The sequence below is a fragment of the Rana temporaria genome, chromosome 6 (assembly GCF_905171775.1).
Source record: "Rana temporaria chromosome 6, aRanTem1.1, whole genome shotgun sequence".
Taxonomy (NCBI): domain Eukaryota; kingdom Metazoa; phylum Chordata; class Amphibia; order Anura; family Ranidae; genus Rana; species Rana temporaria.
Genome location: NC_053494.1, coordinates 60,745,494 through 60,769,404, shown reverse-complemented (window position 1 = coordinate 60,769,404; position 23,911 = coordinate 60,745,494). Strand labels below are relative to the sequence as shown.

Below are 23,911 nucleotides of genomic sequence, written 5' to 3'. Positions count from 1 at the left end.
CACTAAGAAAGCATAGCACTAGCTCTGAACTTGCTGACTGCTTCTACGAATCTACACAGATCTTCCTCAGTGGCATTAGCACTGTTGGAATGTCTTTGGGGGGGTTTCAGGTAAGAGGCAGTTCACAATGCCCAGGATCTCCCCTCTGCAGCCTACACCTTTATTCTTGGTGATTTGTTAATCCTTGTCTGGGCTGCAGATGGCTTAATCTCAGGCCTTGCTGCACCTGTTGTTCTGGTCACCTATCACTGGTGCCTTGTGGGTTCAGGCTGGCCCCCTACTTGACTCATTGTTCCAGGGGCATTACACTCTGCCCCCACACACACGCACCTGTTAGGACCTGGGCTTGAACCAGGGGCCTCTGGTGTGTTTGGCGGTGACTAATTTCTGAACCACCTGCAATGACGGACTGCTCCTTGGACAGTTCCTTGGATAGTTCCTCAGACAATTCCTTGAATGATCTTGCCTTGAACCTTGAACCCTTTTCTCCTCCCATGAACTTCCTGATTTAAGCCATATCTCTGCACTTCCTGGTTGCCAGAATATTGTGCCTTCACCAGCCAATATCTTGCTCCTGTCTCTCCTGCTGCCGACCGTATCTTCGCTATCAATTGTTACCAACATTTGGCTCGTTCGTTGACTACTGCAACTATTTTTTACCGACTTTTGGCTTGTTTTTCGACACACTTCTGCTTGTTCCCTACCTGCTATATCTGCTAATAGGCTCCGGCTTGCTCACCTCCTGGTGGGGCTATCCTGAGGACCGTGACCTGGCACTAAGAGCCCTTTCACATTGTGCCACTCATTGCGCCGGCGGTAAAACGCTGCTATTTTTAACGCTGATGCTTTGGGCTGATTTGCGGCACATTTGGGCCGCAAGCGGGGCATATTTACTCCCCCCTCTATCGGCCGAGAAAGGGTTAAAACCGCCCGCAATGCATTGCTGAAGCAGTGCATTGGGGCGGTATAGCCGCACTGTCCCATTGATTTCAATGGGCAGCAGCGGAGGAGGAGCGGTAAACACACCGCTCCTTCTCCACTCGAAAGATGCGGCTTTCACACTGGAGTGAAGGGGGCAGATTTTTAAGGGCGTATTGCAGGCGCTATTTTTAACGCTATATCGCCTGAAATACGCTTCAGGATGAAAGGGGTCTAACAAGCAGCAAAGCCCATCTCCACCATCAGGAGCTCTGGTGAATACCAGTTAGTGCTTAGACCCCGCACCTCAGGTAAACACGTGTCATCAGCCAGGGTGACCTGTGTGAATTCCTGCTCTGTTGCTATAGCTACTGGCCTCCAGACCATGACAGCTCCTCTTGGTTCCAGATGAATCACTTCCCCCGAATTCACGAATGTTGCTAAAAACTCTTACCCTGCATCTCTTTAGCTGGTCCTTCTCTCCCCCAGGCTCTGTACTCAGGGCCAGGGCTACCTTTCAGTTGTATAAGTGGCCAAAAACTGAGTCTCCTCCTCTCTCTCTGTTGCCTGTCTATCACTAGCAACAAGAATGATAGCTTCTCAGTCCCAGAATACAATAAGGATAATCATGGGAAAAAATTAGGAGAAGAATGTCTGTAAGAGCAACCATATTACTGTTTCTGACCATTCCTACAAATGAGATGAAACCATATCCCTTTTTTTTTCATTGTGCATCTATTGGCTAGTAAAGCTGCCAATAACAATAATGGGCCAGTACTAAGGTAGTAGGCAAGAAGGGGTGAGCCACAAACCACAGATCTGAGATCATCATTTAAATCTAGCAGCATTGAGGGTACAATATAGGGGGTCAAAGGCACTGTGCTAGCACCTCTCGATGCCTGCTATCCAGCATGAGCAGGGGATTCAAACATATTTCCCACACAGGCTTGCTTTAAGAATTCTATGCAGCATATCAGATGCCTGTAGCATCCAATTACTGATGACATTAGATGATTGTGAGATATACTGCATGGGCTGAAAGTTCACATGTGTACAGATATGCAGGTATAATTTAAAATGTCTGTAGAAAAGATAGTAAGACATCTGGAGCACAGCTGTTTAGAGAAAGGTATGGGTGCACTGATTTTTTTTTCAGAACAGACATTGGGTAATCATTTAAAAATGTTTTGTCTGCATATAATTGATGCCTTGATATGTACCGACTACTACTAAATTATACAAAATTGGTGTGACCAGTAGAAAGTGGAATCAGACTACACCAAAGGCATGTACACACGATCGGATATTCCGACAATAATTGTCCGACGGACGTGTTTTGACGGATAATCTGACCGCCTGTATGCTCCATCAGAAAATTGTTGTCGGAATTTGCCTTTTTAAGACTGGTGTACAATAGAGGTGTCTGTACACCCATGCCACATACAGCCATACCCATACATCTCTGCCTGTTTCAGGCACATTCCCTAACCCATAAACTCCCTTTTGATTTGACACAGCTAGAATCTGTCAGCAAATCCCAGCCAATGATTCACAGCTGGGACCTGCTAAATGGCTGTGTCCAATCACAGCCCAGAGGGCTCTGCATAGAGGGAATGATTGTTTTGTTTCTTCTTCCTATAAAGCAGGGAAAATAAAAAAATCAATCTGTGTTCCAAATCAGCACACTGTATACACATTGGACATGTTAGGCACACAATGAACCCCTTTGATTGCCCCTAAATGTTAACCCCTTCCCAGCCAGTGTCATTAGTACAGTTACAGTGTATAGTATTAGCACTGAATGCACATGTAGGCTACTGGGCAAAGTTTCCCCTGCGGCTCCTGGTACAATACTCCCCCAATACCATCTCTACTGGCATCCACATGTAATTCGTAAGGCTTTGAGGGGTCAGCATAGGTCAATACTGGAGCCTTGATCAGGCTCTCTTTCAACCGTTGAAAGGACCTCTCACGCTTCACTGTCCAATGGTCCTTGATAGATTCCCTAGGCTTCCTAATTCTCCCTTTCTGGGTTTTCTGCTGTTCTTAGTCCTTTTGCTTCTGTAGCATCTTGTTCAAAGGCCGAGCAATTTGGGAGAAGATCTTCACAAATCATCTGTAGTAGGAGCAGAAACCCAAGAACAACCTCAATTTGGTAACCGTAGTTGGGCGGGGCCAAGAAGTGACCACCTACAGTTTCTGGAGGTCAGTGGCTATCGCTTCTGCGGATACCACATGTCCTAAGTAGGTGATAGAGCTCTGATAGAATTGGCACTTCTCCAAGGACAGCTTCAACCCCTCTTCATGTAATCACTGGAAAACCAATACAATCGAGCCTCATGTTCTTCCAATGTTCGGCCAGACACAATGATGCCATCTAGGTAGACTAATACTTCTACCAAGTTCATATCACCCACGGTATTCTCCATCAGTCTCTGCAAAATGGCAGTAGCTCCAGTCAATCCCTGGGGCATCCGATCAAACTCAAAAAATCCCAGTGGGCTGATAAAAAGGCCACCTTCTCCCATTCTTCTGGGTGCATAAGGATTGGGTAGTCTCCACTTTCAAGTCCGACACACTGAAACATTTGTCCCCCATTAACCACTTAAGCCCCGGACCATTTTGCTGGTCAAAGACCAGAGCACTTTTTGCGATTCGGCACTGCGTCGCTTTAACTGACAATTGCACGGTCGTGCGACCTGGCTCCCAAACAAAATTGGCATCCTTTTTTTTCCACAAATAGAGCTTTCTTTTGGTGGTATTTTATTACCTCTGCGGTTTTTAGTTTTTGTGCTATAAACAAAAATAGAGCGACAATTTTGAAAAAAATTCTATTTTTTACTTTTTATCATAATAAATATCCCCCAAAAATATATAAAAAAACATTTTTTTTCTTAGTTTAGGCCGATACGTATTCTTCTATATATTTTTCTTAAAAAAAAAATCACAATAAGCGTTTATTGATTGGTTTGCGCAAAAGTTTACAAAGTAGGGGGTAGTTTTATGCCATTTTTATTAATATTGTTTTTTTTACTAGTAATGGCGCGATCAGCGATTTTTTTTTCTCGGTACTGCGACATTATGGCAGACACTTCGGACACTTTTGACACATTTTTGGGATCATTGGCATTTTTATAGCGATCAGTGCTATAAAAATGCATTGATTACTAAAAACATGCCACTGGCAGGGAAGGGGTTAACACTAGGGGGCGGTTAAGGGGTTAAGTATGTTCCCTGGGTGTGTTCTAACTGTAGGGGGGGGTGGACTTACTAGGGGAAATGACTGATCGCTCTTCATACAGTTCTCCCCTGACAGTAAACACACAGCTCCCGGTTCTCGCTCTGTAACGAGACGGCCGGGCATGCGCGGGAGTCATGAGCGAGCGACCTCCGGCTGCGCGCGCCTCCCTATTGGCTGCTGGGAGAGATGACGTAGATCTACGTGATCTCACCCAGCAGAGCCGACCTGCCGCCGTAAAACTGTGGTGACCCCACCCCATGCCTATATAAATCGTTGCGCACCCGGAATTAAAGCGGGAGGAAGCGTAGTGTCAACATCGAAGAAGAGTAGAGGGAAGAAGATTATAAAGAAGACTGGGCCGCCGCTAGTAAAAGAGCTGGAAGAAGATAGCGGAGGTGCCCGGCAGAAGACAGAAAGAACCAGAGAAGTCAGAAGAAGACCCCCGAAGTCAGAAGAAGGGAGAAGACCGGGCCACCGCTAGTAAAAGAGCTGGAAGAAGATAGCGGAGGAGCCCTGCAAAAGGCAGAAAGAACTAGAGAGCGGAGAAGTCGGAAAAAGACCCCCGAAGTTGCTTTTTTGTGATCGTTTCTATGCATTAAAAATCTTTTGGACGTTTTTCTAAATGAACCTCGGTGTGCTGGCGAATATATCTACAGTACTCCATACTCATTCACATAGGGAGGGGGATGGGATCTGTGGGCCCCCTTATTAAAGGGGGCTTCTGGATTCCGCCCACAGACCCCAACAACCAACGGCCAGGGTTGTCGGGAAGAGGCCCTTGTCCTCATCAGCATAGGGGCAAGGTGTTTTGGGGTGAGGGCATGCGTCCTGGTATGGTTCAGGAGGGGGGGGGCGCTCGCTCGTCCCCACCACCCTTCCTGACCGGCCAGGCTGCGTGCTCGGATAAGGGTCTGGTATGGATTTTGGGGGGACCCCACGCCGTTTTTTTCAGCGTAGGGGGTTCCCCCTTGAAATCCCTACCAGACCTAAGGGCCTGGTATGCTCTTGGAGGGGAACCCATGCCGTTTTTTATTTAAAAATTGGCGTGGAGTTCCCCCTCATGATTCATACCAAATACCAGCTCTGTGAGAGGGAGGAGTTTGCCTTAGAGCTGGTTCACACATGGGCGACTTCCTGTAAAGTTGCCTCACTATGACTTTGAAGCGACTTCCATTGAAATCAATGGGTGCAAGTTGCCTATAAGTCGGATTGAAGTAGTACAGGAACCTGTACAGTGCTACACAGTGGCATACACTGTGAAGGCTTCATACCCCAAGAGGGGGTGGAAAATCAGATGAGTGCGGGCTTTGCAGGGACACGAATTGCAGTGATCACCTACTGAAAGACGAGTGTTACCTTCACTGGGCACTAAGCACACATTATATCATACAGCACGAGTGGGAATATTCAGGATATGTGATTAGGTGCCAACATGGACTTTTATGTGATCACACAAGTTGTTTAAAATTGATTGCACTTCATGCACTTTTTTTTGATTTGCACAAATTGATTATTTATTGTGATATTAGGCACATTGCACCATTGCGCGTATGTACTTTAAAATTATTTACATTTTTATATTTTATCTATAAAGGGGCATTTTAGTTTGAATGGGAATCAATAGAACAGCGCCATATCTACTATTATTTTTTCCCTACACTTTTACTTCACCTAGGTGGCAGTAACACGTAGAGGCTGCAGTTCTTTTTCATTTCCCTTGGAACGACACACATATATATATAGCTCCTGCTAGTAAAAATAATCTATAGCGCGGAATCATACATATCAACTCATTGCAATGCTCTCTGAGTCTTCATTTTGGAAATTCACTCATCTCTGTCCTGGAGACCATTGTCATCGAGACAGAAAGTGAAGGGAAATTCTAAATTTTAGAGATGTCTCCAATAAGGACAAATTGGGACAAACGTTCTGGTGGCAAATGGCTAAGATGAAAATTTGCTTTATTTCAGTAGATTTCCTCTCGTTTCCTATTGCTTCTAAGGGGCAGGAAATTATTGGAGATCTCTCCAGTAGTAAACAGCAAGAAAATAACACAATGCTTGCACATGATTGGGTGGTAAATTCAGCAGAGCTTCCCCTCATTTCAGATCTACCTCTCAGATTTACAGCGACTGAACTACCAAGTGCACTTCCACTGCAATTTCTAGTGCACTTTGCACTTGTAGTTTGCACTTGTACTGCAAAGTGGATTTGGATTCGTAAACAACCCCCTATGTCTTAAAGAGATATTAAATCCCAAAACAAAAAAATATTTATTGATATTTGCTCATTTGTTTCTAGAAATCTTTTTCCAAAGCAAGATTGTACCAAAACTAAATGCCACTTTTGCTGAACAGCTTGATCTGTTAAATTAAGTTGGAAAATAACAGAATTACTGACTGTATCACCAGGTGAAAAAAATAAAATAAAAATAAGCAGCCTTATGTAATTTGCAATGTTTTCCATTTTAGTTTTTTTGTTTTAATACCACTTTAACTGACAAGTACACAAATTTCAATTGTACTTGCATGTTAACATAACTATGAACATTAGATGCAATACTTATTATGTACTACTACAAATCTTTTTATTTATGCTACAAGTCAATTAAATTAAAAACACATGTGGTGTGGATGCTATTCAATGCAGAAATCAAAGAGGTCAAACTTAGAGGTTAGCAGATGTTTATTTCTATAGTGTGCTAAGCAAATGAAAAATAATTAAAGGGTCAAAAGTGTATTCATACCACACTTACCCTTAAAGGGTCCCCTTCCCTCCCCTCCACCTGCATTTTGTATGAGCACCTCATATCTGTGATCCCACTCCTCTGAGATCTTTACTGAGAAGAAGCCACGGTAGCCGGCAAAGAAGATATTGCAGGCTACACAGCAAAAATTTCAGAAGAGCATGGCTACACATAAATAATGCTATTACTAAGAGAACATCCTCTAATGGTACATACTCTCAGTGAATTTACTATTTGGGCTTAGCACATAAAATGCTGTGAAAAAGTAATTGCCCCTAAACCTAATAACTGATTGTGCCACCCTTGACGGCAACAACTGCAATCAAGCATTTACGATAACTGACAATGAGTCTTTCACATTGCTGTGGAGCAATTTTGCCCCACTCTTCTTTGCGGAATTGTTTTAATTCAGCCACATTGGAGGGTTTTCCAGCATGAACGGCCTGTTTAAGGTCATAAAACAGCATCTCAATTGGATTTAATTTTTTTGCTGAAATGACTGTATACAGGGTATAGAGACATAATAGTTAACTGATTCCTTTTAAAAATGATTAAAAATAGATACAAATCAATCATATAATGTACCTTCAGTTTTGTTTTTGCATGTTGTTTGATGTACAGAGCACAGAGCCAATACAGGGTAGTGATGGTTTTGAAAACGAAACTGATTGGTGCTGAGGGGTTTTAGACACACACCTCCTTGATTAGTGACCACAGAGAGAAAGCTCCCAGTACTGTGGTTATCAGGAAACAGACAACCAGGAAGTGTGGAGTCAGAGAAGAATTACAGCAACTTGAGAGCAAAAACTAACAATGAGGACATGAAAACAGCACTGCATTAAGGTAAAGGAAGCTATTAAGATAAAAAAATAATTCCTTTACAAACCCCTTTAGTCCGGGCTTTGACTAGGCCACTCCAAAACCTAAATTTTGCTTTGTTTGAACCATTTGAAGGTGGACTTGCTGTTGTGTTTCGGATCATTGTCCTGCTGCATAACCCAAGTGCACTTGAGCTTGAGGTCACAAACTGATGGCCAGACATACTCCTTTAGGATTTTCTGGTAGAGCTCAGAATTCATGGTTCCATCAATTATGGTAAGTCGTCCTGGTCCTGAAGCTGCAAAGCAGCCCCAGACCATCACGCTACAACCATGTCTGACTGTTAGTATGATGTTCTTGTTATGAAATGCTGTATTAGTTTTATGCTAAATGTAACGGGACGCACACCTTCCAAAAACTTAAATTATTGTCTCATCAGTCCACATAATATTTGCCTAAAGGTCTTGGGGATAATCAAGATGTTTTTTGGTAAATGTGAGATGAGCCTTTGTGTTCTTTTCACTCAGCAGTGGCCTTTTCCTTAAAACTCTCCCATGGATGCCATTTTTGCCCAGTGTCTTTCTTATTGTTGAATCATGAACACTGATCTTACCTGAGGCCTGTAGTGACCTCCTGGATGAGTCGTTGTCATGCTCTTGGAGTCATTTTTCTCCTGGGAAGGTTCACCACTGTTCCAAGTTATCTTCATTTGTGGATGATGGCTCTCCCGTGGTTCACTGGAGTTTCAAAGCCTTAGAAATGGCTTTGAAACCCCTCCTAGACCGATGCATGTTTGCTAATCTGTTCTTGAATTTTTTTACACTGTGGCATGATGTGTGTTTTTTTGTGATCTGTTAGTGTGCTTCACTTTGTCAGACAGCTTTCTTGATTCAACAGTTCTGGCAGTAATCAGACCTTGGTGTGGCAAGTTAAATTTTACTCAGCTTTTCAAAAAATGTTGGTTATTTACAGTTCATTCATGATTCAGCATGGGAGGGGGTAATTACTTTTTCACATAGGGCCAGGCAGGTTTGAACAGCTTTTTTTCCCTTAATAAATGAAATAATAATTTAAAAACTGCATCTTGGATTTACTTGGGTTATCTTTGTGTAATATAAAAATTAGTTTGATGATCTGAATCATTCAAGTGTGAGAAATATGCAAAAAAAATAAAAAATCAGGTAGGGGGGGGAAATACTTTTCACAGCACTAAATTTTACACCAGCAAAAAATGATCTATACATTAGATGACTATTGTAACAATAACAGATTATATTTTATTTAAGATCCCTTATAGCAATCTCCAAACGGTGGCCCGGGGGCCAAATGTGTGCTTTTATCTGACCTTATTTCATCCACTACTAACAACAATGGGGCATAATTTCCCCCACTAAGACCAGTGAAGGGGCACAACTCCTCCCACTGAAACCAACAAGTTGGCACAACTCCTCCTACTGACACAAATGATGGAGCACTATTCCTCCCAATGACACCAACGATGGGGCACAATAACGCCAATGATTGTGCACAATTCCTCCTAATGACACCAACGATGGGACACAATTCCATCTGCTGACACCAACGATGGGCCACTGTCAGGACCTTTTCTATTCCCAATGGCAACAGTCTGGTACCCCTAAAGTCTGAAGGACAGTAAACTTGTCCCCGGTTGAAAAAATTTGAGACTCCTGTGTTATAGTAAAACCATCACTGAGACATTTCATACTGATCTCAATTATGGCAAAATCGGAAACCATTGTGTTGTAAATTGGCAGCTCACCCTCATTCTTTTTATTTCACCGTCAATAAAATTAAGAAAATCACCATAAAAATACATACAGTATAATGAATTATGTGGAAAGTACAGACATTGATAATTGCCTTCTCTTGCCTGACCAACAATATTCTGAAATGTGATTGGTTGCTATTACCGTGCTTTACCCTTTATGCTTTTCTGTTTTACTCAATACACCAAAAAAAATGTGTTCTAAAATTGCAATAAAGCTGTATTCCAGGCAGTTATAAAATGGCAATAATAAACCATGAATTTGCTAAAAATCATGAAATATACTTTTACAGCTGACAAACATATCTGAATCTTACTTTATGGTAACCCCCTATAATCTCTTACAGAGTAACACTTAGGCCCTATTCTAGGCATGTGCATTTTGTTTCGTTCCGAATCGAAATTCGGACATTCGTATGCATACGAATTCTCGAATTGTAATATTAACGAATTAACCGAATCCGAACGAACGTTTTCAAATCAAAAACCCGTGGACGAAATTCGATCGAATTCGAAAACAAATTCTATTCGACTCGAATTTGAAAACAAATTCTATTCAAATCGAATTAGAAAACAATTCGATTCGAAAACAAATTTGAATGAAAATTTAAAGCAAATTTGAATAAAAATCTAAAAAATATAAATCGATTTCTAAAAAAGAATACAATAAAATAGAATATAAAATAATAAAACAATAGAATGAAAATCAAAGAATAGTAAAGAACTGAATGGAATTTAATAGAATGTAATCAAATACAATAGAATATGACCTGGCTTCTTCTATCTATCTATCTATCTATCTATCTATCTATCTATCTATCTATCTATCTATCTATCTTCCATTTTCGGAAATTCGAAATTCATATAGAATGAACTCAAATTCGAATAGAAAAATATTAGAAGAGTAGAAAAAAAAATAAAGAAAAATATATATACATTTTTTTTCTGCTCTATTCTAATATTTTTCTATTCGAATTTGAGTTCATTCTATATGAATTTCGAATTTCAGAAAATGGAAGATAGATAGAAGATAGATAGAAGAAGCCAGGTCATATTCTATTGTATTTGATTACATTCTATTAAATTCCATTCTGTTCTTTACTATTCTTTGATCTTCATTCTATTGTTTTATTATTTTATATTCTATTTGATTGCATTCTTTTTTAGAAATCGATTTATATTTTTTAGATTTTGATTTAAATTTGCTTTCAATTTTCATTCGAATTTGTTTTCAAATCGAATTGTTTTTGAATTCGATTCAAATAGAATTTGTTTTTGAATCCGATTGAAATATTATCGAATCCGGTCGAAATATTTCCGAATGGATTTTTCGAAAATTCCGTCAAAAACGAACGAATTCCGAAAACGAATTTAACACATGTAACGAATCTAACTTAACGAAATTAATTAAATAACGAATTAAACAAAACTAAACAAATTTTTCCCTTTTGCACATGCCTACCCTATTCACACTAATGTAGCCTGACATCGGGCATTGGGAAGATGCATATTGCTTCATGAATAGGATATTGCATTTATTTCAAGTACAGCAAAAAATAATTTTTGAGCTTCGCTTGTTCCATGCTTTTAGTACCATACATGAGCATGATTCTTTCTTGGTACATTTAGGGGGTCATTGACAATTTGGTAAGACTTGTCATGCTACATTAGTGTGAATAAGGCATTGTACTTGAAAAGGGAAGGGCAGCATCATAAGCCAATCAGGCTCTACGGCACTGCATAGTGCTATTCTTCTAACTCTGGGATTTGGGAGAGCAAAGATGACCTCGCTGGTGTACTTCTGTTCCTTCACTGTCCAATAATCTTTAAATGTGGATGCTAGGCCATGCAGTACTCTAAAGAAGCAAAGGAAAGGTCAAGGGGAGAACCAACTTTACACATGACTGGAAGGTCAAAGAGAGAACCAACATGACACATCACAGGAAGAACCCTCATGGCTAACAAAGGACAGAGTTAGAGATAGACTTGGAAAACGTAACATTAATAAGTCACCGGGACCATATGGATTGCAACCGAGGGTCCTTAGATTTTAGTAAAGAAAACGGTATCATTAGCAGTAATCAGCATGGAGTCATGGAGTCATGAAGAATCGTTCTTGCCAAACCAATCTATTAACCTTCTATAAAGAGGTGAGCTGCCATCTAGATAAAGGAAGGCCTGTAGACGTGGTGTATCTGGATTTTGCAAAAGCATTTGACATAGATCCCATAAACGTGGCATGGACCATAGGGTGAGTACATGGATTGAAAACTGGCGAGTTCCGAGGGTAGTGATAAATGGGGAGTACTCGGAATGGTCAGGGGTGGAAAGTGGGATCCCACAGAGTTCTGTGCTGGGACCAATAATATTTAATTTGTTCCTAAACGACCTAGAGGAAGGGGTAAACAGTTCAAGCTCAGTATTTGAGGACAATACTAAGCTAGGCAGGGCAATAACTGCATTAAAAACTTGACTTAAGAGGTAAAGCGATAATTCTCCCACTCTACAAGACTCTGGTCCGGCCTCACCTGGAGTATGCTGTCAGTTCTGGGCACCAGTCCTCAAGAAGGATGTACTGTTAATGGAGCGAGTACAGAGAAATAAACAAAGCTAATAAAGGGACTGAAGGATATAAGTTATGAAGAAAGGTTGCGAGCACTGAACTTATTCTCTCTGGAGAAGAGATGCTTGAGAGAGGATATGATTTCAATTTACAAATACCACACTGTTGACGCCACAATAGGGATAAAACTTTTCCGCAGAAGGGAGTTTATTAAGACACGTGGCCACTTGAAGAAAATAGGTTTAACCTTAAACTGCATAGAGGGTTCTTTACTGCAAGAGCGGCAAGCATGTGGAATTCCCTTCCACAGGTGGTGGTTTCAGCAGGGAGCATCAATAGCTTCAAAAAACTATTAGATAAGCACCTGAACGACCACAACATACAGGGATATACAATGTAATACTGACATATAACCACACACATAGGTTGGACTTGATGGACTTGTGTAAGCTCTGGTTTTGGTTAGGAACGCCTGGATGCAGCACAGCCTGTGGCTGTCAGTTTTTTAAAGTGGAGTTCTGGCCAAAATTACACTTTTTTAATAAAAGTACCCCTATAATACACAAGCTTAATGTATTTTAGTAAAGTTAGTCTGCAAACTAAGGTCCGTTTTGTTAGGTTATTACAGCATTTTCAAAGTTTATAAACTAGCATTAGACCATGGCCATCTTAAAGTGGTTGTAAACCCTTATTTGTCACTTTTACCTACAGGTGAGCCTATAATACGGTTCACCTGTAGGTATCAAGAATATCTCCTAAACCTGTATGGTTTAGGAGATATTCCCCCCGTAATGCGCCGCTGATTGCAGCGGCGCATGTGCAGGGGGGATCCTCGGCTAAAGGACCGGCATCCGCTGGACCTTGCCAAATTTAAATCTCCCGCGCGCACGTGCGGGAGTGACGTCATCGCCGCTCCAGCCAATCACAGATACCCGGAAGACACGCCGGAGCAAGATGACATTGCCCCCCGGCAAATCGCATCTCTATCGCAGCGCCCCCTGCCAAATTGCATCGCACCCCCACCAAATCGCATCTCCCCAGCAAATCGCATTGCCCCCCGCCAAATTGCATTGCATCGCCCCACCACCAAATCGCATCGCCACAGCACATTGCATTGCCCCCATCGCATTGCCCGCCAAATTGCATTGCATTGCCCCAGCACATCGCATCTTCTCCATCGCAGTGCTCCCCGCAAAATTGCATTGCATTTCCCCAGCACATCACATCACCCCGCCACCAAATAGTATCGCCCCCCCCCGCCAAATTGCATCGCCCCAGCATATTGCATTGCCCCCCCCCACCAAATCGCATCGCCCCAGCAAAACGCATTGCCCCCCGCCAAATTGCATCTCATCACCTCGCCCCAGCACATCACATTGCCCCCTACCAAATTTTAATTATATTGCCCCAGCACATTGCATTATCCCCAGCACATTGCTTCATCCCCTGCCAAATCGCATCAACCCCAGCACATGGATGCGTTTGACGGGCACATTGTTTGCGTTTGACAGGCACATTGTTTGCGTTTGACGGGCACATTGTTTGCGTTTCACGGGCACTGTGACTGCATTTCACGGGCACTGTGGCTGCGTTTCACGGGCACTGTGGCTGCGTTTGGGCACAGTGAAGCAGCGTTTGACGGGCACAGTGTTTGCGTTTGACGGGCACAGTGTTTGCGTTTGACGGGCACAGTGACTGCGTTTGACGGGCACAGTGACTGCGTTTGACGGGCACAGTGACTGCGTTTAATAGCAGAACAATTTGTAATAGGACTGATGTCGGAATAGCTATAGCACGGGGCCCGTCCCCTTCACAGGGGGGCGTTTGACGGGCACAGTGACTGCGTTTGATGGCATAGTGGCTGTATGTGACAGGCACAGTGGATGTGTTGGATGGCACAGTGGCTGCATGTGACAGGCACAGTGGATGTGTTGGATGGCACAGTGGCTGCATGTGACAGGCACAGTGTATGCGTTTAATAGCAGAACAATTTGTAATAGGACTGATGTCGAAATAGCTATAGCACAGGGCCCGCCCCCCTCGTCATGCTCCGCTCTATCTCCACCTCTGCCCGCCCCCTTGAGTTCCATAGATAGAATGCACACATTCGAGGTGTGCTAGTGGGGTGGGCGGGGCTGTTAAGACGTTTACCATCTCTCAGCCCCCGCCTGCTCAAGATAATAATGTTTTTATATTGCGGCCAGCTACCGCGCGTGCATGATAAAACATCATGATCCTGCGGTACAACAGCCTGTACTGAATCCTGGGATTGATCTCCCAGGAGACATAGCGGAGGGTGGGGGCAGGGATGACACGCTTAGCCTCGAGCCCCGGCTGGAAACATTAAAAAGAAACTATAACTCAGTGAGTTTTCCACAAAAAATAAAAAAAAACATGCCAAACCTGTTTAAGGGGACACAGAAGCAGGGGATGCAGAGGACATGAAAAAGAGAGTGGAGCTCCACTTTAAGGCAGGTTAGGGCCCCAAAAAACAAGAATTTTTTTCTGTAAAAGAGGCAATACTAGGTTGTGTGCATACAGGCCTTTGGGGTTGACACCTTTTTTTGGAAAAATTTACAGACTTTATGGTTACCAACCTAGATCTCATTTCTGGCTTGATAAAAAAAGGAAAGAAGGTTTCATGTGTTATATACTGTATTTCAATGGCATATTTGACTGTTTGTCTGAAGTAAACCTCAAAAAATCTGCAATAAATACTAAACTGTAATCTTGAAATTGATGTTCCTATAAGGAATATATCATTTGAATAAGCCGTGTGCACCTTGAAATGTGGTGGTGTTCATAATTTTCTGCCGGATGTTTGTAAAGCAGAAAACAGAAGAATATTTGCCTATGTGGTATATTAATCTGCCTCTTTAGCTATAATATAGAATCAATATTTGTCCTTCAAAATGATTATAAACATACAAGATTAGAAAATGATGTCTTGTAAATTCTGCAATCACTTGGTATGCAGAGCTGTTATCTTATTTAGTATGCTATTAGATGGCATGATTAGTTCTAGCTCCGTCCTAGTAGAATACTCTTTTACTATGTACTGTAAAAACTTACCGCTGTAGTATCTATACCAAATCTGTATACAGTCCTCATCTTCTGGACTACTGTTTGTGGCATCATCTGGTTGATTTCCATCCCAGTAATTATAGTCATATGTTGTTCCATCTGTCCACTCAAACTCTCCTTCCTGTCAGCAAGAAAAGGTGTCAGGCTACAGCATTTAAATGGAATATATAGTGTTTTATATATAAAACACAAATAGTAAACATGTATAAACAATTTTTCATAGTTAGGCCCCTTTCACACCTGCGGACCGTATGTCCGCTTTTTCATCCATCCGTTTGCGGATGAAAAAGGGACATACATTTGTCCCTATGAGATTGCAGGTGTCAGCGGATGAACATCCGCTGACACCCGATCTCGTTCGCCTCTGCAATGATCTGATTCTTCAGATGGAAGAAAACCCTATTTTTCCTTCCGTCTGCGGATCGGATGAACACGGACATACGGTCCATGTTTATCCGATCCCCCCATAGGGGAGAGGGGAGAAAAGACAGGGTGGTCCCTGCACAGTGTGCGGGGACCGCCCTGTCATCCGCCGGCTCAGCGGGGATCAACGGAGTGATCCCCGCTGAGCATACAGAGCATACGGAAGGGGCCTTAGTAGGCAATATGAAATAGTGCAGATGGATATTTCATATTTACTATTTTCAGCCTGGAGGTGGGGATATGGGCTGCTTTTAACATGTTTACCAGGCCAACCTCAACTACTTTGCTAAAAAAAAAAAGTTAACAGAGCTGAATAGCTAAAGCCCAGATTACACAATCAGCTGAATGAGCCAGAGGAGTGACCCATTCCCCCTCTTTTCCACCTCTCACACGGTTTTGTTCAGCTCTCTAAAAAGTTTACACTTCAAAGAGGAACTATAAGGGCTAATGCTCACGGGGCTTAAAAAATGATGGTTATACATTTTTTTACACCTGTAAATGCACTTCTATGTTAGCCTATGTGGCCATATGTACATAGGTACTCACAGGCATATTTGATAAGATAGGCAGAAAACAATTGCACCAAAGGTGCATTCTGAGAGGAGCTTTTGAGCATAATTTACGCACATAGATGTATTCCGATGGCCAGTATAACATAATATTTTGGCCAGTAGAATGCATTTATGCTTAATGCCACCCACGCATAAATGTGCATACATACATGCATACATAGGCTGCATTAGAGGATTTTTTTTCCAAGTTCTGGCAGAAAAAATGCACCATATTTTGAGCATAAATTCATAGATCCATGTGCATGAGGCCTTACTCTAGGTTCACAGTTCTGCGTTACATTTGGGCCGCATTTGTGCGGGCACAGCAGCCCATTCAAATAAATAGGCTCCTATCCGTGCGTTTCCGGCAAAAAAAAAGGTGCATGCGGCCGCAGGGAAATCATATAGTCATTTTGACCATGTGATTTCCCTGTGGTTCCTATACACACACTGTGATTTTACATGCGTGGTGGCACCATTCAGAATGTATGGCAGCCCTGTTTGTTTTCACTGTGGGTGGTTGCGAGTGCGGCAATTGCAAAGCCTTAAACTAAGAGAGTGAATAAAAAGCTACTGATGTGCTTTCACTTTAAAAAAGGCCATAATGCTGTGCAAAATATTTAGAAATGTAATAAAAATGACTTGTAAATTAAAAAAAGGTGCACAATATTGCAATGCACAGCAACACACATCCATGTTAGAGTAATGTGAAACAGGTAATTTCAATGGTAACAAAATGAACTAAGAAAGCAGGCCTATATTGCTGTGCACAGTAACACACTCTACCATGCCTTGTGTCTACCATTTTTTGTCTGCATGGGATCCAGTTCTCACCTGTCTTCTGTCACTTAATCCTATCCATATATCTGTAGGTATTCCAGGGACTTGGCTGTTCACAAGATCAAACACAAAAATATTTTCATCCCAGCTGAGAAAAAAAAGAAGAAAGTACATTAGGCTGCATACCACGCATGAGGCTACCTAGTTCCCATATAGATCTTTACCCTAACTGGGAATAAACCAAAAAAGCTTATTCAACACTATTTTTAGAACTATAATGTTATGCTTAGTATATTTTATATATATACCCACACACACGCACAGTATCTTACAAAAGTGAGTAGTAGTGAATGTACAGCTTGTATAACAGTGTAAATTTGCTGTCCCGTCAAAATAACTCAACGCACATTAATTAATGTCTAAACTGCTGGAGTAGAAAGGGAGTAGCCGCTCCAGGTGGGAACCCAAATGAAGATCCACCGCAGATAACTCAGGTGCAGGCAATGCACTCGGCAAGGCAGGAACAAAAATTGTCTCTGGACAGCCGCACTCTGAACAAATTGTAACCTTTATTAAAAGAAGGACAGCACTACAAGTCACAGCAAAAATGAAAATAAAACCTGGCTGCTGACGCTTTTTGCACTAAAACTAGTGCTTATTCATAGCGATGACTAAGCACTAGTTCTAGTGCGAAACGCGTCAGAAGCCAGGTTTTATTTTAATTTTTGCTGTGACTTGTAGTGCTGTCCTTCTTTTAATAAAGGTTACAATTTGTTCAGAGTGCGGCTGTCCAGAGACATTTTTTGTTCCTGCCTAAACTGCTGGAGTCCTCTTCCACGCCTCCATGACGACATCACAGAGAGGGTATCCTCAAACACCCATTAACTATTTTCTTTTATATTTTTGGTTACATTTCACTGGGTTGATGGTCTCTGAGTATTAGCTGGAGTATAGCTGATTATTAACTCTGTGCGGTGCCTCTCCCACATATCGCTATATTTAGATATACACATTATATATATATATATATATATATATATATATATATATATATATATATATATATATATATATATATATATATATATAAAAAAAATATACAGTCATGCTCGAAATTGTTGGCACCCCAGGAATTTTTCCAGAAAATCAAGTATTTCTCACAGAAAGGTATTGTGGCAACACATTTTGCTATACACATGTTTATTCCCTTAGTGTGTATTGGAACAAAACAAAAAAAGGAAGGAAAAAAAGCAAATTGGACATAATGTCACGCAAAACTCCAAAAATGGTCTGGTCAAAATTCTTGGCACCCTTAACTTAATATTTGGTTGCACACCCTTTGGAAAAAATAACTGAAATCAGTTGCTTCCTATAACCATCAATAAGCTTCTTACACCTTTCACCCGGAATTTTGAACCACTCTTCCTTTGTAAACTGCTCCAGGTCTCTCTTATTGGAATTCCCAACAGCAATTTTGGAATTTAGATCTGGACTCATTGCTGGCCACTTTAGAACTCTCCAGCCCTATGTTTGGGGTCATTGTCCTGCTGGAAGTCCCAAGATCTCAGATGCAAACCCAGCTTTCTGACACTGGGCTCTACAGTGCGACCCAAAATCCTTTGGTAATCCTCATATTTCATGATGCCTTGCACACATTCAAGGCACCCAGTGCCAGAGGCAGCAAAACAACCCCAAAACATCATTTCGCCCTGGTTCACACTGGGTACGATTTGGAACGATTTCAGATGCAATTTGACATGTCAAATCGCATCTCAAATCGGCGGCAATTGTCGGCAATGGCACTGTCCTAATCAGTGCGACGCCGCATCTGCGATTTCAAAAAGTAGTTCCTGTACTACTTTTTGCGATTTCGGGCCGCGATTTACATTAAATTGCGGCCGAAATCGCGGCAAATTGCGGCAAAATCGCGGCCGCGAAATCGCGGTAAAATCGTGCATTTTACCGCGATTTTGAATTCGCAGCAGTGTGAACCTAGGCTGAACCATATTTCACTGTAGGTACTGTGTTATTTTCTTTGTAGGCCTCATTCTGTTTTCGGTAAACAGTAGAATGTGCTTTACCAAAAAGCTCTATTTTGGTCTTATCTGTCCACAAGACATTTTCCCAGAAGGATTTTGGCTTACTCAAGTACATTTTGGCAAACTGTAGTCTTGCTTTTTTATGTCCGCGTCAGCAGTGGGGTCCTCCTGGGTCTCCTGCCATAGCGTTTCATTTCATTTAAATGTTGACGGCTAGTTCGCGCTGACACTGATGCTCCCTGAGCCTGCAGGACAGCCTGAATTTCTTTGGAACTTGTGTGGGGCTGCTTATCCACCATCCGGACTATCCTGCGTTGCAACCTTTCATCAAATTTTCTCTTCCGTCCACGCCCAGAGAGATTAGTTACAGTGCCATGAGTTGCAAACTTCTTGATAATGTTGCGCACTGTGGACAAAGGCAAATCTAGATATCTGGAGATGGACTTGTAACCTTGAGATTGTTGATATTTTTCCATTCATTTTGGTTCTCAAGTCCTCAGACAGTTCTCTTCTCCTCTTTCTGTTGTCCATGCTTAGTGTGGCACACACAGACTATGCAAAGACTAAGTGAACTGCTCTCCTTTCTCATATATATATATATATATATATATATATATACACACAGATACATCTTTCTATCTATACACACACACACTTATTAATAAATGTAAACAGTAATGGATGGTGGATGGTGTCAGTCAGTAGGGTAGTGAACTTTGCCAGAAGGGCAGAGGACGGTGTCAGAATGGGCAGATATTGGTGTCAGTATGGCAGTGGGTGTGTCAGTAGTTTTTTATTTTATTTTTTATTATTTTTTGCAATCTTATCTTTTTTAAACTTTTTTTTACAAAAAGCCCCATTGTTGAAGCATCGGGGGTCTAAATAGACCTCTGATGTCTAATTTTTGAGACAGAGAAAAGGCCCGAGGAGATTCCGCAGTCTATATCATATGACGTCCTCCTGTGTCACGCCCCAATCGGTCACTGGCTGCGTCCACCAGACGCTTGCTGCCTGTACCATGTGACCGCTGTGACCAATCATTGACAGTTGTACACAATGGATGGCTTCCTTTTTATGCCATCTATTGTGTACAATTGTGTTGCTAGCTGTGATTGGTCAGTGTGATGACATGGTACAGACAGGGCCAATTACAGCCCATCTGTATCATGTAATTAGCTCTGAGAAGTCACAGCTAGTCAATACAAAACAGACTGAATTAATCAGTTTTATTCAGTAAAATGATTGCTGATAGCAATGTAATGCACTGCTATAAGCAATCATAATGTGTAAAAAATAAATACAAATTCTGATTACTTCCCCAGAGTAGTACAATCTTACTATGGTAACATTATATTGCTCTGATCACAGTGTTTTAAAGAAAGAACAAAAAATGTAATACAAATAATAAAATTAAACAGAAATTGAAAACCAATTATTAAAATGTGTTTTTTTTTTTTTGTTTGTTTTTTTGTATTGTCACCAGTCAGTGTCCCTGATCACCACCACAGCAGTTATATGATAATGCTATACTGTACTGGTGACAATATGTAAAGAAAACATTTTTATTTATTTTTTTTAATTATGAAAAAAAAAATGACAACTTCAAAAAACTTGCCATACCTCTTACTAAATACAGTGGATTGACTATTTTCCAAAAGGGGGGTCATTCGGGGGGTATTTGTGCTGTCCTGGCATTTTTGGGCCTTAAGAAATGAGATGGGCCATCAGTACATCAGGATTGATCAACTTTCAGATATATAACATAGTTTGTGGACTCTATAACTTTCACACAGAATAAATAGTTTTTTTAAATGCGTTTTTGTTTCAAACTTTTTAGTCTTTTTTCATTTATTTATTATAGCAACAAGTAAAAACTCAGTGCTGATTAAATACCAATAAAAGAAAGCTCTAGTTGTGTGAACAAAATGATACACATTTAGTTCAGGTATAGTGTTGCATGACTGCACAATTGTCATTCAAAGGGTGACAGCGCTGAAAATTGGCCTGGGCAGGGATAGGGTAAAAGTGCCCAGCATTGAAGTAGTTCACCTCCTGAGTGGTATTCCCGAGTCAGGCTCGGGTTGAAATTTCAGTACTATTAGCGGTAACCCCGAGCCAGACTCGGATCGCATCGCAATATCCAGGTATAGATACTTACCTTGTCCACTGGATCCTGTCTCCCTGCTGTGTGAGCCGAGCTCCGTTCCCTGCAACGTTACGACACACGGGGGCAGAGATCAGCGCCAAATTCAAAAAAGTAAAAACACAGTATAGATATAGTACACTGTAATCTTACAGATTACAGTACTGTATAAAATAATTACACATCCCCTTTGTCCCTCATGGTCTGCCCAGTGTCCTGCATGTACTTTTATATTATAAATACAGTTTTTTCTGCCTGGAAACTGGAGATTGTCCATAGCAACCAAAAAGTGTCCCTTTATGTCAAAAGTGGTTTTAGACCAGCTAGAAAACAGCGATAATAAATTAGAATCACTTGTAGAATTGAGCGATAGCGATTTGTGGGGAAATTCGCCATCAAACACTAATGCCCCGTACACACGATTACTTTTTGTGATGAAAAAAATGTAAATTTTTTATTATGAAAAAAATGACATTTTTCCAACTTCATCATTAAAATTTATGTTGCCCACACACCATCATTTTTGAAAAATGATGAACAAAGTGACGGCACTCTAAAGGGGAAGTTCTATTCGCCTTGAGGCTGCTTTTAGCTGGTTACTTGTTAGTAAAAGACGATTCGTGCTTTTTTGTCTGTTTACAGCGTGATGAATGTGCTTACTCATTTTTGCCCACACACGATAATTTTTTATGACACAAAAAATTACATTTTAAAAAATGACATAAAAAATTGAAGCATGTTCTAATTTTTTTTTTGGTCATTTTTCAGAAGACAAAAAATGATGTTTTTCCCACACACGATCATTTTAAATGACATTTTTAAAAATGTCATTTTATTTCATCACAAAAAAGTGATCGTGTGTACAGGACATAAAAGTAATGACAGCGACAATTCTGCAACTGAGCAAATTTCAGTGTTTTTGATTTGATTACATTATTGAATATATGTTATTATTATTATTTGTTATAATTATTTATAGTTATTTATTATATTATAACTTATGATTTCATGTTTCAAACTTTATCATACCCGGGATTTCTACTAGACTCTTGTTTGGACAGATTTAAGTGAGTTATTTCTAAGAATTGCAGGCCTACAATATAAAACGCCAAATTTCCATGCAAAATAATTGTACCGCTTTCAGCACCTAAAATCTGAAATAATCATACCGCCAGGGAGGTGAAGCCTCCTGAGGATAATACAAATTCTATTTTTTATTTATTTTTTCCTGGCTTCTCAGGCTTCTCCTGGCTTCTTAGTTGCCAAGCTGAGGATTCCAGTACTACCCCCAAAAAAGGGAAATTCTTCCCCAACATTCTAAAATAATGAGTTTTGTTGTCTAGGTACCTTAATAGGACGCAGTTTTTCTGTTCTGTGGTCACCTGTCATTTAAATAACAATTAATTCCAGATTGAGAAAATGTACAAAAATATCCACACCAAGAACCACACTGTGGGTATCAAATCAGATGGATTACTAATAGAGTAGATTTTTTTTTAAAGGCAGCTCATCTCTATATAGCATAAGCAATGTTAATAGAAGTATGTGGGATATATGCAAATAAAATGGCAAAAATAGGGCTGTGTCTCACATACTTGATCGTAGGAAAGCAGGCATGAACAGTATTAGTTATGAGAAGGCAATAAAAACAGGCTTATGTTTTGGCTCCTGTGAAGAAGTCACCATACCATACCTGTGGATAGAAACTAATTTGGCAGTTGTCCTGCCGAGCGAAAACTCTGCACAGTAAAAGTCTGCTTCTGCCCATGTTTTATTCATTGGGAAAAACCTGTAGCAGTTCCCATTGTATTCGGTCCAAAACAGAGGGCAGGCGAATGGCTGGCTCACATCAGTAAACGCTGAAAGGGAAAAGAATGGCACAGTGTTGATTTTCCTGGACACAGACATTTATATAGTAAAATCTTATTTTATTACGGAGTACATGTACAGTGCCTTGCATAAGTATTCACCCCCCTTGGCATTTTTCGTGTTTTGTTCACAACCTGATTGTTTGAGGATTTGCATCATTTAATTTACAGAACATGCCCACAACTTTGAAGATGTTTTTTTTTTTTTTTTGTGAAGCAAACAACAAATAGGACAAAATAACAGAAAAAGTCAATGTACATAACTATTCACCCCTCCTTAAGTCAATACTTTGTAGAGCCACCTTTTGCAGCTATCACAGATCCAAGTTGCTTTAGATAAGTCTCTATGAGCTTGCCACATCTATCCACTGCTTTTTTTGCCCATTCCTCCTTGCAAAAATGCTCCAGCTTCTTCAACTTGGGTGGTTTGCGCTTGTGAACAGCAATCTTTAACCACTTAAGGACTGCCTCCTGCATATGTACATCAGCAGAATGGCACGGCTGGGCAGATGTACGTACAGGTACGTCCTGTACATGTACCCAGCCGTGGGTCGCGGGCGCGCTCCCGCGACCCGGTCCGAAGCTCCGGGACCCGTGGACCCGATTGCTGAGGGGGTCCCGCGATCGGTCCCCGGAGCTGAAGAACGGGGAAAGCCGTATGTAAACACGGCTTCCCCTTTCTTCACTGTGGCGGTGTCATCGATTGTGTCCTCCCTTTTTATAGGGAGACACAATCGATGACGTCAATCCTACAGCCACACCCCCCTACTGTTGTAAACACACTTCAGGGAACACATAACCCCAACAGCGCCCCCCTAGTGGTTAACTCCCAAACTGCAACTGTCATTTTCACAATAAAGAATGCATTTTAAATGCATTTTTTGCTGTGAAAATGACAGTGGTCCAAAAAATGTGTCAAAATTGTCATTAGTAGTAAAAAATGTTTTTTT

At 41.1% G+C, this 23,911-nt stretch overlaps 1 protein-coding gene across 1 annotated transcript in view; it reads right to left on the bottom strand.

Moving 5' to 3' along the window:
* Positions 1–23,911, bottom strand: part of CLEC19A (C-type lectin domain containing 19A) — a 53,268-nt gene that overhangs the window by 19,715 nt on the left and 9,642 nt on the right. The window contains exons 2-4 of the mRNA XM_040356900.1: positions 22,787–22,952; positions 16,966–17,059; positions 15,146–15,278 (exon numbers count right to left, since the gene is read on the bottom strand). Coding sequence (XP_040212834.1) covers positions 15,146–15,278; positions 16,966–17,059; positions 22,787–22,952 — 393 coding nt within the window. The remainder of the gene's footprint in view (positions 1–15,145; positions 15,279–16,965; positions 17,060–22,786; positions 22,953–23,911) is intronic.